The sequence below is a fragment of the Macrobrachium nipponense genome, chromosome 22 (genome assembly GCF_015104395.2).
Source record: "Macrobrachium nipponense isolate FS-2020 chromosome 22, ASM1510439v2, whole genome shotgun sequence".
NCBI classification, from domain to species: Eukaryota; Metazoa; Arthropoda; class Malacostraca; order Decapoda; family Palaemonidae; genus Macrobrachium; species Macrobrachium nipponense.
In genome coordinates this window covers 44,825,840-44,843,169 of record NC_087213.1, presented here as the reverse complement: position 1 = coordinate 44,843,169, position 17,330 = coordinate 44,825,840, and the positions used below count along the sequence as shown (strand labels likewise).

The following is a 17,330-nucleotide window of genomic DNA, read 5'->3' as shown; positions in this document are numbered from 1 at the left end:
TTTGTGTGTTGTTCAATGACCTGTCCTGTATGGATTTAGAAACATGCAAACAGAAGATTTTTGCAGTATGAGCATGCAAGTTGGAGAAACAAAGACTGGTCCTTAATGCACTTATGAACAGATGAAAAATTGAAGCAAAGGGCAACTAATGACCTGTCCTTTGTGCATGTGTGAACATGCAACCAAGGGAAACAAAGGAATAGTGTCCCCAGTTTACCAGCTCTTCAATCTTTTGATGGTTAGCTAGTTCATTTATTTTATCAAAAACATCAATAATTACTAATTCCTTAAACCATGTATACTGAGTAGAGGTTTGGTTTAAAGGTTCACTATTATTTTTAAATCTTTCCCATAAGTCGTCTTGAGAGACAGTGTTCTTGCTTATTTAAATGAAAGTGAAATATGCATTTGGATTGGTTAGCAGGCAGGCAGTGATAATGTTGCTGGAATCTTCTCCTTCCATCATCTTTGATAAGAGTTTGTATGCTCAGCTACTGTCCACAGCTCATCCAAATGCATCTGTCAACAGTCAAGCAGTGATTGTTTTGCTGAAATAATTTCCTTTCATCATTTTTTATAATAAATGGTGGAAAATTTCCTAGTCATGAAAGCTTTAAGCTGGAACTTTGTGTTGTCATTTCATTGGATGTTGCATACTGTATACTATGGCTATGATTGGGTGTAAAAGCTGCACAATAAATACCAGTATGCTTGGTCCTTTGAATGTAATATCACAAGCAGCACCAGTTTATTGTGCACATCATATGTTCTTGGGTTCAGGTTCAGAATTGTATTATGCATCACAGCAAATGACAACTTTCACAGCATCTTACATAAATCGTATTGATACAATCAATGAAGTTCATCAGCTTACCACCAAGAACTTGCAAGTTGTTATAGTTAGAAGTTTGTTTGGGAGAAGTTTTGATGATAATGAAACTTTCAACCTGATCATGTGGCATATAGGGGAAGACTGATGTTGAATGAGATTTTAATTATTGTCATATTTACATTTCAGGATAACATCCGTAATGCGCTGGACACCTTGTGTAGTTATCTGCCAAAAGCTGTGAGAGCTGAGTGCCAGGTATTTGTGGACACCTACACTGATCAGATCATTCACATGCTTATCAATGACTTGTCTCCTGATGAAGTGTGTGTCCAACTTGGTCTCTGCAAACCCAAGAGTATGTTCCCAGTGAATAGATGTTAATCATATTTTTATATTTTAAATATCAAAATTTGGCTGTTTATAAAATTCATGGTAAACTTTTGTACATTTACCCAATGTGCTCAAAGCTTATATGTATCTCATTTTTGTAACAAAATGCATTGTGTAATATATTTGAATTTAATTCACACTTCATCTTTTCCAGAACCTTCATTGCCACAACTAGATAGTTCTCATCAGTTGCCAATTTCACGCATGTTTTTGTCTCCACAGACACCAAGTGAGTACATCTAGTAATTTTATGCAATATAAAAAGTAACAAATCTCTCACATAAGTGCTTGTTGTTGTATACCAGCACTTGTATGGGATAAGTTACAACATGATAGCTGTCCTCTTGCTGCACTGTCTCGCATACAGTCCCATCTTTGCAAACCTTGTTTCACCATTTCATTGGTGGATCTCCCAAATTTACCTTAAAGGCAGACTTTTTACTTATTGAAGGAGTGCCTCTGTTTTTGAGCCATGAAACTTAACCAATATCATCTCATTATCCTTCAATAATGTATACAGCAAAATGGTGATCAAAGACTGATTAAAGTTATTGACATACTTTATTCAAGAAATTTGAAAATCTTTAAGGAGATTTTGTAATTGACGTAGGGTCATCTTAATTTATTTGTTGATATTTTTCAACAGTAATGTTTAGAACATGCAGTACTGTATGTAATGAAATTTGTAAGCTGGAAATCTCCCAAAGGTGAAACCAAAGTTTAAGTATTCTGAAATGTAGAGAATTGAAGCACAGTTATTTTCCAGTATGTATGGAATCACTTATGATGGTTTCACTCTTGTGCAAAATAAAAAATCTAAACTGGGGAAAAAGTTTTAAGCAAAATTCAGTAATATGTCATACAAAAAAGTGAAAACATGCTTCAAGCGAAGTGTCGGGTGACACTGGTACCTACGCATTGCCCTTTATTTGTCCATTTACCCATGGATCACACATCTCACAGAGCAAGCAGCATCACACTATACCAGTCCATTTATAGCCTTCTCTGACAGCTTATCTCATGTACAGACACCAAGCTGGTTTGATATCAACCTCTCGTGCAGCCTTTGTGGGCCATCATTTCTGTATTCAAAAGAAGCCTTAATAAAGCTGTTCAGTGGCTCCAAAAACATGCTAGATGGGTTATGGGTAGTGAGAAATAAAGCTGTGCAATGGCTCCAAAGCATGCTAAAAGGGTTATAAACACTGAGAGCAAGCCAAAAAATATCTTGGCTGTGTGTCTGTCCAAAGGATGAGTGGTTTAACATTAATTTGAGGCCCTCCTAGTGGTTTTTGTTAGAGAATCATATCCACTACCCCTTTGTTCTCTCCCAAGGTATCGCTTGATAGACGTGTTCGTAAATCTTCCCCATCCCCTCTCCTTTGCCAATGTGTTTTTGGCAATAATGGAAGAGAAACCTGATTTTGGGTGGTTTTTGGGCGGAGATAAACCCTGCAGTAAATTTATGCTTCCCGTCCCCCAGTGCAGTAGACCCCATGCTCTGTGTGTTTTCTAGTGTTGGATTAGAGTGCATGTGCCATGATGTGAGGGGTGGCTCACTCCCAGACAATGAGAAAAAAAGGCCACAAAAGGGGAATCCCTACAAGGTGACTCTTATCCCCTCCCCATTCCCTGTAGTGTCATGATGTAGGGAAGCTAGACATTCTTCAGGAAGGTTCGAGAATCCAATGTGGCAACAACTATCGGTCATGAGTGCCCACGGACAGACACTCCCCCCCCTCCGTCTCTCTAGTAGGTTGTTCCTCTATAGTAGATAACAACTTACGGGAGCAACATCAACAGAGGGATCCCTCTGTCCTCGAGGAGTGATCATACGAGACCAGTGGGAAAAAGGGGACTTGGTGAAGCAAAGGAAGGAGCATACATCTGAGCAGAGTCAGAGAAAATGCAGCTCTCTCTCTCTCTCTCTCTCTCTCTCTCTCTCTCTCTCTCTCTCTCTCTCTCTCTCTCTCTCTCTCTGTGTGTGTGGCACTCATGTCCACGAGAGGCCTCAACCACTTTGTAAATTTAGACCAGCTATGCGTTGAATCCAGGGTAAGTCGTGGGATCACCTTAGAGGAACTTGATTTATTTGTTGGTATTTGTTGCCATATTGGATTCTCGAACCTTCCTGAAGGATGTCTAGCCTCCCTACATCATGAGGGAGAACCTTAAGTATTCCCTTTTCACATCATGAGGGAGAACCTTAAGTATTCCCTTTTCCTTTGTACATAATGAGGGAGAACCTTAAGTATTCCCTTTTCCCTTATTATATCATGAGGGTGAACCTTAAATATTCCCTTTTCACATCATGAGGGAGAACCTTAAGTATTCCCTTTTCACATCTTGAGTGAGAACCTTAAGTATTCCCTTTTCCCTTTTCACATTCATGAGGGAAAGTTAACTTTATCCCTTTTCCCTTTTTCCCTTATTAATCAATGAGGAGAACCTTAAGTATTCCTTTTCAACATCCATGAGGGGAGAACCTTAAGTTATTCCCTTTTCCCTTATTATATTCAATGAGGGAGAACCTAAGTATTCCCTTTTTCCCTTATTATATCAATGAGGGAAAAGAACTTTAAGTATTCCTTTTCACATCATGAGGGAGAACCTTAAGTATTCCCTTTTCCCTTATTATATCATGAGGGAGAACCTTAAGTATTCCCTTTTCTTATCTTGAGGGAGAACCTTAAGTATTCCCTTTTCCTTTTCACATCATGAGGGAGAACCTTAATATTCCGCCCTTTTCCCTTTTGTTATCCCAATGAGGGAAGAACCTAAGTATTCCCTTTTCTTTTATCTTGAGGGACCTAAGTATTCCCTTTTCCCTTTTCACATCATGAGGGAGAACCTTAAATATTTCCTTTTCCCTTTTTACATCATGAGGGAGAACCTTAAATATTTCCTTTTCCCTTTTTACATCATGAGGGAGAACCTCAAGTATTCCCTTTTCCCTTTTTACATCATGAGGGAGAACCTCAAGTATTCCCTTTTCCCTTTTTACATCATGAGGGAGAACCTTAAATATTCCCCTTTTAATATTATGAGGGAGAACCTTAAGTATTCCCTTTTCCCTTTTTATATCATGAGTTAGAACCTTAAGTATTCCCTTTCCCTTTTTACATCATGAGGGAGAACCTTAAATATTCCCTTTTCACATCATGAGGGAGAACCTTAAGTATTCCCTTTTCCCTTATTATATCATGAGGGAGAACCTTAAGTATTCCCTTTTCCCTTATTATATCATGAGGGAGAACCTTAAGTATTCCCTTTTCACATCATGAGGGAGAACCTTAAGTATTCCCTTTTCCCTTATTATATCATGAGGGAGAACCTTAAGTATTCCCTTTTCTTATCTTGAGGGAGAACCTTAAGTATTCCCTTTTCCTTTTCACATCATGAGGGAGAACCTAAAATATTCCCTTTTCCCTTATTATATCATGAGGGAGAACCTTAAGTATTCCCTTTTCTTATCTTGAGGGAGAACCTTCAGTATTCCCTTTTCCTTTTCACATCATGAGGGAGAACCTTAAATATTTCCTTTTCCCTTTTTACATCATGAGGGAGAACCTTAAATATTTCCTTTTCCCTTTTTACATCATGAGGGAGAACCTCAAGTATTCCCTTTTCCCTTTTTATATCATGAGGGAGAACCTTAAGTATTCCCTTTCCCTTTTTACATCATGAGGGAGAACCTTAAATATTCCTCTTTTATATTATGAGGGAGAACCTTAAGTATTCCCTTTTCCCTTTTTATATCATGAGTTAGAACCTTAAGTATTCCCTTTCCCTTTTTACATCATGAGGGAGAACCTTAAATATTCCCTTTTCACATCATGAGGGAGAACCTTAAGTATTTCCTTTTCCCTTTTTACATTATGAGGGAGAACCTTAAGTATTCTCTTTTCCCTTTTTATATCATGAGGGAGAACCTTAAGTATTCCCTTTCCCTTTTTACATCATGAAGGGAGAATCCTTTTCCCTTTTTACATCATGAGGGAGAACCTTAAGTATTTCTTTTTCCCTTTTTACATCATGAGGGAGAACCTTAAGTATTCCCTTTTCCCTTTTTACATCATGAGGGAGAACCTTAAATATTCCCTTTTCCCTTTTTATATCATGAGGGAGAACCTTAAGTATTCCCTTTTCCCTTATTATATTATGAGGGAGAACCTTAAGTATTCCTTTTCCCTTTTTACATCATGAGGGAGAACCTTAAATATTCCCTTTTCCCTTTTGACATCATTAGGGAGAACCTTAAATAATCCCTTTTCCCTTTTTATATCATGAGGGAGAATATTAAGTATTCCCTTTCCCTTTTTACATCATGAGGGAGAACCTTAAATATTCCCTTTTCCCTTTTTACATCATGAGGGAGAACCTTAAGTATTCCCTTTCCCTTATTATATTATGAGGGAGAACCTTAAATATTCCCTTTTCCCTTTTTATATCACGAGGGAGAACCTTAAATATTCCCTTTTCCTTTTTACATCATGAGGGAGAACCTTAAATATTCCCTTTTCCCTTTTTACATTGAGAGTTTTTGTGCCTTTTTTTTGTTGGGGCTCTTGAGTTTCAAAACCCATTAGCATCTCACAAAATTAGATTATTCCTTGACATGTATAAATACTTGTGTGCAGGTACCAATAGTTAATGAGTAGCCATCATGTAATTAGTAGTTTTTAAGGGAATTTGACTAGAATTTCCTTTAACATATGTGAATACCTTTGTGTAAGGAATGTGGAACCCTCTGGTTAATGAGGTACCCTTGAGGAAATCAGGTCAAGTTTTTCCTTGACATGCATAGATACACATGGAATCCATGCTGTCAGTAGTATTGTGGAAGAAATCCGTGACCTTGTGGAAATTTAATTATGGCTTTTAAGAATTCTATAAAATCCTTTTTGACCATCATGCTGTGAATTACTTAGTAAGGTTACTGAAATTTACTTCTTACCCAATATTGCTTCAGCTTAAAATTTATTTTCCAGAAACACATGATGGTTTTGAAACAACACAGTCGGCTGTCTGTGTTATATGCGAGTTTGCAATGATGCAACTAGATGATATGCTCTCTGAAAATGCAACTGAAGTAAGTACTAATATGTCCATTGTATTTTCAGTTTTTTTGTATTAAGGCTAATTTTTTTTTAAGGTATGAATGAGGTTCTTGAAAATTGAATTTTATAATGCATTCATAATAGGTAGGTCAGTATCCTCTTAGTTTGTACAATTTTTGCCATTTTTAAATTAATAAGTATGAAATGTGTTACCATACTCATGAAATATTTAGATATTTGCTTACTCATATGCTATATAAATTACAATACAGTATTGCCATAAGTATACATGTATCAAGAACTATTTTGATTAGACTCAGCGTGTGAGGCCATAAACTTTGAAGTATTCATGTTACAAGTATTTTTTAGATTTTCAATGATTGCAGTACTGCTTATGTAATTGATGGGTTACATATATTAGTTCTCGAGGCCAAAAACTTGTTTTTGTTTTATTAGTTTTTTCCATTGGATGAATAACATGTTATCATAAGCATTTACCCTAGTGCTAGGACAAACAGCCATTCATTTGTTTTTTGCATACTGTGTGTTGAGGCAAAATAACAGTAAGAAAATTTGCAGTTTAAATAGAAAATATAATTCATACAATTTAATTTATGAAGCATATTTAGTTTTGCTTCTTGGATGCATTTCTGTTTAGGAGAAGGTTTGCTTACTCATGAAGCATAATATATAATACAAAATGAACTTACCTTGCCTCATATATTTTATAGTAATATGATAGATGTAATTCTTGTCTCATTGTGCATAAGAGTTAAAACTTACTTTTGCAGGGTGAAATTATTGAAGTGGTTGACTATGTCTGTGCCCATTTACCTGGAACTCTTGCTGATGACTGCATTGGTTTCATTGAGGAGTATGGAGATGCAATTATCAAGCTCTTGGTTCATGAACTTAGTCCAAAGACTGTGTGCCAGCAGATTAATCTATGTAAGGCACCAGGTTTTACAGGTAAATTTCATTCATTTGTAGTAGGTAAGGTTTGTGCACACATGCCTGCCTGCGTAAACTGTGATTGGTTTTGCTTTTTAGTTTTCTAAGATATTATCAAGATGAATGATACATAACGGTAGAATTATAATATATGTTGATAGTGCAAGTGCACATACAGATGATTGGAAAAAATATACGCACATGTGGTAGGGAAAAGGTGCTGCCATACATTCATTAGCAAATAAGGCCAATCATAAGTACAACATTCTGTCCGCTGCTGCCGCTATTAACACAAGATTCTGATGGCATTGCTATGGGAACTCCAATGGATGAAGATTCAAATCCCTCCAGCTCCCAAAATGACAAAAAGAAAGAATCAAGGAAAGAACTCTGCCTAAAGGGAAAAAATCATATGTTTAGAAAGTGCAGTCAATTCAAAGAAACCCTACCTGCATCAAGTGAGTGAGTTCAAAAAAGAACTTGTGCTGACTTCATCACAAGTGGAGGTTCACAATTGCCCTCCATCCCTATCATGTATACAACGAAGTAACAATCAACAACTGGCTTGTAATGGACCAGTGTGTGGCACTAATGGAAATCAGACTATTGATGTAAGACAAAATTTGTCTAATACACACCAATCTCACACTAAACCTAAATCTTAACAGTAAATCAAGTTGTTCCTTAGACCAATATTTCTTACTGTGGAGAACAAAAAACAATAGAAATACATAATCGGAAGTTTCCAATGCATTAAAATCAGTCTTTAGTAAAGGAGGCAACACTGCAGTCAGAATGACTGAACCATTAATTGCCAACAACAAGCATGCTCAGTCTTGTGGTTGTAATGAGTGCTTTTTAAGTGCTTGCAACCAATTACCAACCAAAACAGAAGACTCAGTCTGGAATTGCATAGACAATTTTGTTTGATTGCAAAATTGTCCTATAGCCCACCATCATGAGGATGGACTATGTTCCGTATCTTTGAAATACAAGAAGGAAGTCATTAAGTAAAAAATACACATTAATAACCAGATATGAAAAATTTAACTGTTGAGTTTAATTCTCAACAAATAAATACTATAATTAAAAACCTTCAAAGCGCCTCAAATATGTATAAACCAAGAGTTAAAATAAAATCTGCAGTTAACCTGTTGACACGTTTGCGTTTAGGCAAACTACAAAGAGTCTTGTGGGACTACAACCCTATGTGCATCTGCCTACAAAATGTAGGGCCTAACCCTGCGCAGATCTGGCACTACAAGCTTGCTTGTTATTCGCCAACAGATGGTGGAAAACTTGTTACTGCTATATATGTTCACAACAGCATAACATATGCACCTTTAAATATACCAGCTCTGTTATATCAGATAACAGAGGTCAAACTATATATGCCCGATAAAAGTATGATCACTATTTGTAATTTGTACAGTCAACCAAATTTCCATTCAAACTCCAGTGATACAATATCTGAATTAATTAACAGTTTGCCTGACCCCCTTTTTATAGTAGGAGATTTTAATGCTCATAGCCCCCTTTTGGGATACCAACCACTCTGACACATCAGGGGCCAACATAGAGAGGTTTGTTGTGGAGCATGCCTTTTTTTTTTTTTATCTAAATGAAAATGATGTTCCAACTTACATCTCTTAATACTCCATTAAATTTTTCCTTAGTTGACATAGCTGAGAGATTTAGAGTTGAATGTTCTGGATGACTCATACAGCAATGACCATTTCCCCATTGTCCTTAATTATTTAAGTAATGTCAGCGATATCACCACCCGTAAGATTCAATATTCTAAATGCTGATTGGGATAATTATAATTTATACACTCTTAATATACCACCATTTCAGCATACTCAAGATCACAATACCACATGTGAATTTTTCACAGACATTTTAATAAATGACAGAAGTATTCCTAAAACTAAGCCACACCCCAAGAAATCCTCTGTTCCAAGGTTGTCTCCAACCTTAACGACCTTAATCAAGATCAAACACATTAAGTCGCAATTTTAGCAGACTTAAAACCCGCCTGAAATCCCTCCGCAAGATGCTTTACAGTGTAAATATTCTAAACAAGATGGTGACAATGAATATGACAATCAGTTACATCAAACCATTGTATAATAACTACACTGCCAAATTTTGCTAAGCTGTAATACGAGGGTTGTCCGTAAAAAAAGGTTCCCAAAATTTTTCACAATGAAAAACATGATTATTGGTATTGAATAATACATTTTTGGAAAGCTTAGACTTTTTCCTATTTTTCGACATGGTCGCCGTTGAGATCAATACATTTTTGTATGTGGTGTACAGTCTTCTTTATGCCCTGAATCGTAGAACTCTCCCGCTGCTCCGTGAAGGTAGCTGAAGACCTTTTCTTTCAGCTCCTCTCCGGTCCTGAAATGAGTTATGGACATCTGTACGTCACGTCTTTGAATTCTCTGCACCATTTGGGCACATCATGTACACTCATACGCTTTTCTCCATAGATTTCACATAGTTGGAAATGAACGTCCACCAGTGCAGTGTTTTTTGCACACAAAAAACTAATTACAGAACATATTCGCACCTGGCGGGAGAAGCGAGTGGGAGTTCCTTGTCTATCAGCTGCCAAGCCAAGGCTGAGCGTCGCAGACAGATCACCAGGGGGCGACTGGGAGAGGGGGAACCAAGCTACATGTCAGTGTCGCCGGATTCCGCGTAACAGCGTTCCTTGTGACTGCAGCTCCTTGGGAATCTTATTTTTACGGACAACACAAGTAGCAGGAAAAGTTTTGTCATGAAGGAATTGTGATCAAATACATCTGTGAAAGATATTTGGCAAAAGACAAAGAAAATTAATGGTAAATATGTAAGACCACCTAGAAGTGCAATATGCCTAGATGGGAAAACATATCATGACCTATATGAAATACTATCAAATATAATAGGAAAACATCTTGAGAACATAGTGCTTACTCTAGTCTGGATGCACATTTTCAGGCCATGAGAAAATGGAAAGAAAATGTCATACTCAATTTTGAAACTGTTGAATACTTGGAGTACAATCATACCTTTAATGTGGATGAACTAAACAATGCTCTCAACTCTTGTCGTCCATCAGCCCCAGGTCATAACAGGATTTCATTTGAGATACAAAAACTGACCCCTATAGCCAAATCATATTTACTAAAATTTTATAAAATCATTTGGCTGAAGCATGTTTTCCCCGACAAGTGGAAACATGCCATTATTATTCCTATGAATAAACCAGGAAAAGATGCAAGTAATCCATCTAATTATGTACAGACCAATATCTCTCATGAGCTGTTTATGTAAAATTTTAGAAAAATGGACATTGCACCTTTAATTTCCCTCAGAAGACACTTTCCCTTCCAACCCTCCAGTAGTAATTCTTCTTCTACCTTCATTGTCAATATTGTTAACCTTAAGTGACCCTGGTTGTCTTCTCTTAACTTAACCTTCATTTCCCATTATACTTCTATTATTACACAATTTTCTTGCAAATGTATGGTCATTCCCATTTTACGCATGGTTTTCTCACCTATTACGTAGTTCCCTGTTGGACGAGTGGTTTTTGCGCTCGCCTACCAATCCGGTGGTTTGAAGTTCGATGCTTGGCTCGGTCAACGCGGAATCAGAGAAATTTATTTCTGGTGATATAAATTCATTTCTCGATATAATGTGGTTCTGATCCCACAATAAGCTGAAGGTCCCGTTGCTAGGTGACTAATTGGTTCCTAGCCACGTAAATATATCTAATCTTTCGGGCCAGCCCTAGGAGAGCTGTTAATCAGCTCAGTGGTCTAGTAAAACTAAGATATACCGTGTATACTCGCCTATCATGCGACTTTTGAAGTCCTAATTTTGGAGTTAATTTTAAGGGGGTTGCATCATACCCGGGATATAAAATTAGAGTATGTAATGATCACTTAGTATCATATGATAAAACACAAACATAATGAATATGCATCTTTTCCATGGATCTTTTAAAGAGTTATGCTTTACTTCACTGCATTCAGTAATATTATATGTACTATTATATTATAGTAGTAAGTATTAGTAATATTATATTAACTATTTGTTTGTATTATAGAATACAAACATAGCAATCTATGTTTTGGTTTGGAAATCAGCTGTGGGCAATGGCAACTTAAGTTTGTTTTGCTGTATTGAACTTAAATCTGAGCAGCTTTCTTGCTTCTAGTTAGCACAAGTGAATCTCAAGATATTCTAGTTATATTGGACTAGGTTTTTTTATGTTATACAAAGTGTTTTTAAGTCGAAATATCACTTGAATATGTATCATTTGTGAACGAAATTTAGTTAGTTTTTTGTTTGTAGATGGCGCCGAGTGCATGTTTACTGTGTAAGCATGCCTTTGGCGCCATTAGTAACGAAAAAAATAACTAAATTAATTTTTTTTTTTTAAGTAGATGGAGCCGAGGGCATGTTTACTCTGTAAACATGCCCTCGGAGCCATCTACTAACAACAAAAATAACAAAATTTCGTTCACAAACAATACGTATTTAGGTGATAACTGAGTCCGCCGATAACTGGGGACTGCCTGTAGTTTTATCACAAAAAGTGCATTTAGTCACGAAAATGATATGAAAATACAGTAATTTGTGAGCATTTGTCAGTGAAAAATACTACTGCGAATAGGCAAATTTTCCGCGATTAAGGGGTATATACAGGCCATAAAAAATCTGTGAATAGTAGTCTGCAAATCTTGAGTTGCGATTATCGCTGCTCTACTATATATTTGCGATTATCGCTGCTCTACTATATATTGCATTATTGAAGATTTTTATTTTCTTTATTAAAAGCCAGTTTTAATTTTCTTTCAAGGTATTAGAGCTGTAGTAGATGTGCAGTTGGATAAATGTCAGATTTGCAAAGGTGTGGTCAGCTATGTGGACGCAAGGTTGAGAGAAGGTGATGTTACTGTTGAAATAGACACCATTTTGGAGGAAGTCTGTGATGTTTTCCCAAAGGATGTTGATGATGGGGTAAGTCAGGAAGTAAGCCTCCTAAGGTTTCATAATACATTGTAATCACTTGAAATTTAAATGAAGCACGAATTGCATACTATTACTAATAGTTATTACTATCTCCTTTCTTTTGCAGTGCCGAAGTATTGTTGAAGTTTATGGGCCTTATTTGGTGAACCTTTTGGCCGAACTTGGAGATCCAGAAAAGGTATGCCAAGCCTTGAAATTATGTGCTTCCAAAGATGGTATGAAACTTTTGGGAGCTGAGAAGTGCACATGGGGACCTTCTTACTGGTGTCAGTCTCAGCTTCATGCTTCTGCTTGCAAGGTGAGAATTCTCTGTAATGCTATGTACTGTATGTCCTTGATATTGTAACGTTTCTTAAGTGTTGGAAATTTTGTTGTGTGAAATCCAAAGGTAAAACACTGTATTAGCAAATATTATAAGAATTGGTGCTATTTATAAGTGAGACATTTAACTTATAAAGCTCCACGTGGAGAAGAGTGCCAAAATTCATATAGCATGGACTACAGACCACATTGTCCCAGCACTGTTTTGTACATATGTATTAAGAGGAGTACTACAAATATGGAGGATGAGGAAAGAGGGAAAGGCCACTGGACCATTGAGAATAACAAGCAGTTTACTTAAATACTTGAAAATTGCATAAAGGCTTAGATCCAGAAGGGCTGGAAAATAGTAGGACATAAACAGAAGGAAAAATGGGGTGTACATTCTAAGTGGACAGTAGGGAGGAAATAAGGATGCTTTGATATGATAAGCTAAAATGTGCTGGAGAAAGTTCTAGAAGAGAGGCTTGATGATAAAAATGTTAAAATCAGTAATTGTCAGTTTTACTTCATACCAGAGGTATTGACAATAAGAGTGATTACATGAAAAGTACATCGGAGAAGAAAGATATTGTGCAATACCCCAAGCTCAATATAAAAAAAGCCACACTTAAAGCAAAGAGCATTTTTTACAAACCCACCGAAAAAGAAATGGAACAATTCATAAACAAAATCATAAACGCTCATGTGGGTAATTTACTAGGTTACACAAACCTAAGGCCACTCCCTTTCGTCCTCACTTATCCAAATACAGGTGGCCAGCGGTTAACGACGCAATTGCTCAACGGCGAATCGATTTTACGGCTGTCGTCAAAAATATTCATTAAAAAAAATAGGCATTTTAAGGTATTTTTATGGCACAATTTTCGGTCAACAGCGCCGCTAGCGCCGTTATGTCTAAAGAGTACATACATTTGTAGAAATACCGTTCAGCCCTTAAAGGTTATGCAAATGATATTAAAAAATTGTATTGAGAGTTATTTCATAGGTATTAGAGTAAAACATATGCCTCTGACGCTGTTTTATGCCGAAAATATTGAGTTAAATAGTGCAAATTTAACTATGGGTGTGTCGAATTAGAAATGTTCATGCTTTTATGTTGAAAATGTGTATGAAAATGTATGATACAAAGGCAGCTTTTGAAACTGCCCCTTCACGTTATCAAATATGTTTTTTTATGTTCATTTTTGTAAGCCGACGCCTGTCGCTCTTCCGAAAATAGTAAGTGCAAATTTAACGATCGATGTGTTGATTTTATAAATGTTCATGCTTTAATGTTTAAAATGTGTATGCAAATGTATTATGTATAGGGTATTTTTAATTCTGTGCAGAAATATGATGCTAAGGCAGCTTTTGAAACTGCCCTTCACGTTATCAAATACGATGTTTTTTCATGTTCATTCTTGTAAGCAGCTGCCTGCTGCTCTTCCGAAAATATCAAGTTGAAAAGAGTGCAAGTTTAGCGATCGATGTGTCGATTTTATTAATGTTCATACTCTTATGTTTAAAATGTGTATGAAAAAATATTACGTATAGGGTATTTTTATTTTTGTACATAAATATGATACAAATTAAGGCAGCTTTCGTAACTACCTTCCACGTTGTCAGAGGATGTTTTTTCATGTTCATTCTTGCCTGCCACTGTTCCGAAAAATGCATGGTGTGATTTCATTATTTATACATTTTTTCCATAAATCCTTTAAAAAGTTATACATTACTTCACTGTATCCAATAATATTGTATGTATTCTCATATTGTGTTCTCCGGTTTCACGGACTCACACATTCGCGGATTTCTCTTGGGAACATTTCCCTGCACTATTCACGGAAAATTGCGGTATTTTTCTATGAGAAATATCCATAAATTCCTGGGATTTTTTATGAATTTCATCATAAAATGCACTTTTTGTGATAAAACTATTAAAAAAACCAAGTATGAAAATTTGTAGTGATTTTTCTTGAGTTTTAACTAACAAAATAGGCTGTTTTTAGCGTTTTTATAGGGATTCCAAACATTCGCGGGTTCTAACTATTCACGAGGGTGGGGTCTGGTACGCATTCCCCGCGAATAAGGGGGGACCACTGTATTGTATTATAAAATACTACGGCAAATCTAAGCTAGTATTCCATAGAGCAGCCAATGTGTTGGTCTCAAATCAGCTGATGGCGAACACGAGTTTGTTTCGCAGTATTTAACGCAATTCTGAGCGAATTTTCTTGCTTCTAGTTGGCATAAACGAATATCTAGATACTTGACTTATATGAGACAAGGTTATTTTTCCTTATATGACATGCTTTTAGGTGGAAATGTGAATTGAATATGTCTCGTTGTGATTGTGAACTTCTTTTTTTTTAACAGATTACGTTGCGTAAAAAAATTACGCGATTCCGTTTGCAATTTTCCTTTATATCATCATAATATGAGCTTTACGTTATTTATCTTAATCGGTGTGAAACCAACAGTAAAATGTGTTCTTTCAAACCTAGTAGTTTTGATTAAAATTATTTTATCTCCGTTTTATCTACGGTTGTGTTTGATGGCATACGTTTACTGGAGTTTTATCCTTGTTGCCAATGCACGATAATAGCCATTAGCAGCTTGAAGAGTTTTCTCAGCTTCAGTTATAACTAGGTTTAAATTTAACAGTAAATTTCCCGATTGATCTTTGATCCATATTGATCTTTGATCTATAGCAAATAAAGTTATTACATTAAGATATCTCAGTTCTATTCTACATAATGTCATTTATAACAACTACGGTAATAGTGTACTATAGTATGATGATTGGAATACAACCCAAACGGATGTTATTGAATTCGTTTGTACTTGGAAAAAACAAAGTTTCATGTTCGGTTGTTCATGGCTGTACACGTTTATGCAACGAGTATAACGTTAAAACCATACTTACATAATTCTCTTTTGCTGTTTGTGAACTTATATAACTAGAAGATGGGATGAAGTTAGGCTATTGTAATTTGGTCTCTCATAAAATTGGATTATTGTAAGACGAATTATCGTGACTTGGACACTACAGCTACTTGTACGCTGTATAAAACATTATATTTACATACTCTAGACACCCAAAGGATTAAAGCTAGGCTTTTTTCACTGAACAGTATTTATAATACTATAATGTACTGTACAGTAAACTCTATAGATCTATACTGCATAAATATAATTTTACTTATTGCACCATCGGGGGATTAAGGCGCGGTTTGACTGGTCTAGGGTCCTGTTAACTGGTCTAGAATTTTGAAAGAAGGTGTGCGGCGGCCGTAGGCTTTAAAATCGTTTGGCGTCGGAAATCCCTTAGTCAGTGGCCAGGAACGGAACCCCTGCTGCTAACTGAGAGCCGCCTGTACATCGGGGAAATCCTTTACGTTCATCAGAAACCAGATTCATTGTGATAGTCATTGTATGGATTCACAGGGAAGTCTCTCTAGGAAAGATTAACTCGACATAAGCACTCGGTTAGATAGGGACAACAGTTCAACAATTTTATGAAAAGCAGCTGTCGATACAAATGTCAGATGATAGAATCTTCACAGATAAAACAACAAGATAATAGGATCAACCTTTCCAGTGGAGCCTGGGACTCTGACCATATAGACAATATCTTCCTTAAGGGACAGATGAAGCGGATTAAGACAATTTACAGAACCAATATCGGCTTAATGGTGACCCCAGGCATCGCCGAATGGCACATCTCCCACTTTATATTGCATCAATGTAACTTCTTCTGTCATTCACTAATTGATATAAATTATTATATATATATATATATATATATATATATATATATATATTATATATATCTTATATATATTATATATATATATATATATATATATTATATATATGTGTGTGTGTGTGTGTGTGGTTACATATATATATATTAATTATATATATATATATATAATTATAATAAATATATAATATATAATATATTCTTATATTATATATATATGTATATGTATATAGTATATGTATTGTATATGTATTTTATATGTATAGTATATGTATATGTATATGTTTATATGTATATGTATGTATATGTATATGTATATGTATATGTATATGTATATGTATATGTATGTGTATGTGTATGTGTTATGGTGTATGTGTATGTGTATGGTATTTGTATGTGTATGTGTTTATGTGTATGTGTATGTGTATATGTATATGTAATGTTATATATATATTATATCTATATATATATATATTATTATATATATATATTATTATATATATCTTATATATATATATATTTATATATATATATATATTATTATATATATATTATATCTATTATATATTATATATTTTATATATATATATATTTATTATATATTAATATATTATATAGTATATAGATATATATGTTATATATTATATATATATATATATATATATATATATATATATATATATATATGTTATATATATTATATAGTTATATATATATATTATATATGTTATATATATATATAATATGTTTTATATTATATATATCTATATATTTATTTCGAACAGTTGTTCCAAAAAAATGCAAATGAAGAAAATAATAGACTAATAAGAGAGGATGGGCAACGTGAAACATTGGCATGGTAATGAGGTTTTCTAGATAAGAGGTACTAAATGCACTGAAGAAGATGAAGAATGGGAAGGCAACCGGACCAGACATGATTCCGGTGGAGTCATGGAAAGCATTAGGAGATGAAGGAGTGGATATACTTTACGAT

General features: G+C 35.2%; 1 protein-coding gene across 1 annotated transcript in view; it reads left to right on the top strand.

The window, feature by feature from the left end:
- The window catches only part of LOC135198616 (prosaposin-like), a 156,117-nt gene that overhangs the window by 130,026 nt on the left and 8,761 nt on the right, over positions 1 to 17,330 (top strand). Inside the window, 6 exon segments of the mRNA XM_064226366.1 lie at positions 1,019 to 1,187; positions 1,377 to 1,451; positions 6,214 to 6,314; positions 7,074 to 7,251; positions 12,095 to 12,255; positions 12,374 to 12,565. Of these exon segments, the coding sequence (XP_064082436.1) occupies positions 1,019 to 1,187; positions 1,377 to 1,451; positions 6,214 to 6,314; positions 7,074 to 7,251; positions 12,095 to 12,255; positions 12,374 to 12,565 (876 nt within the window).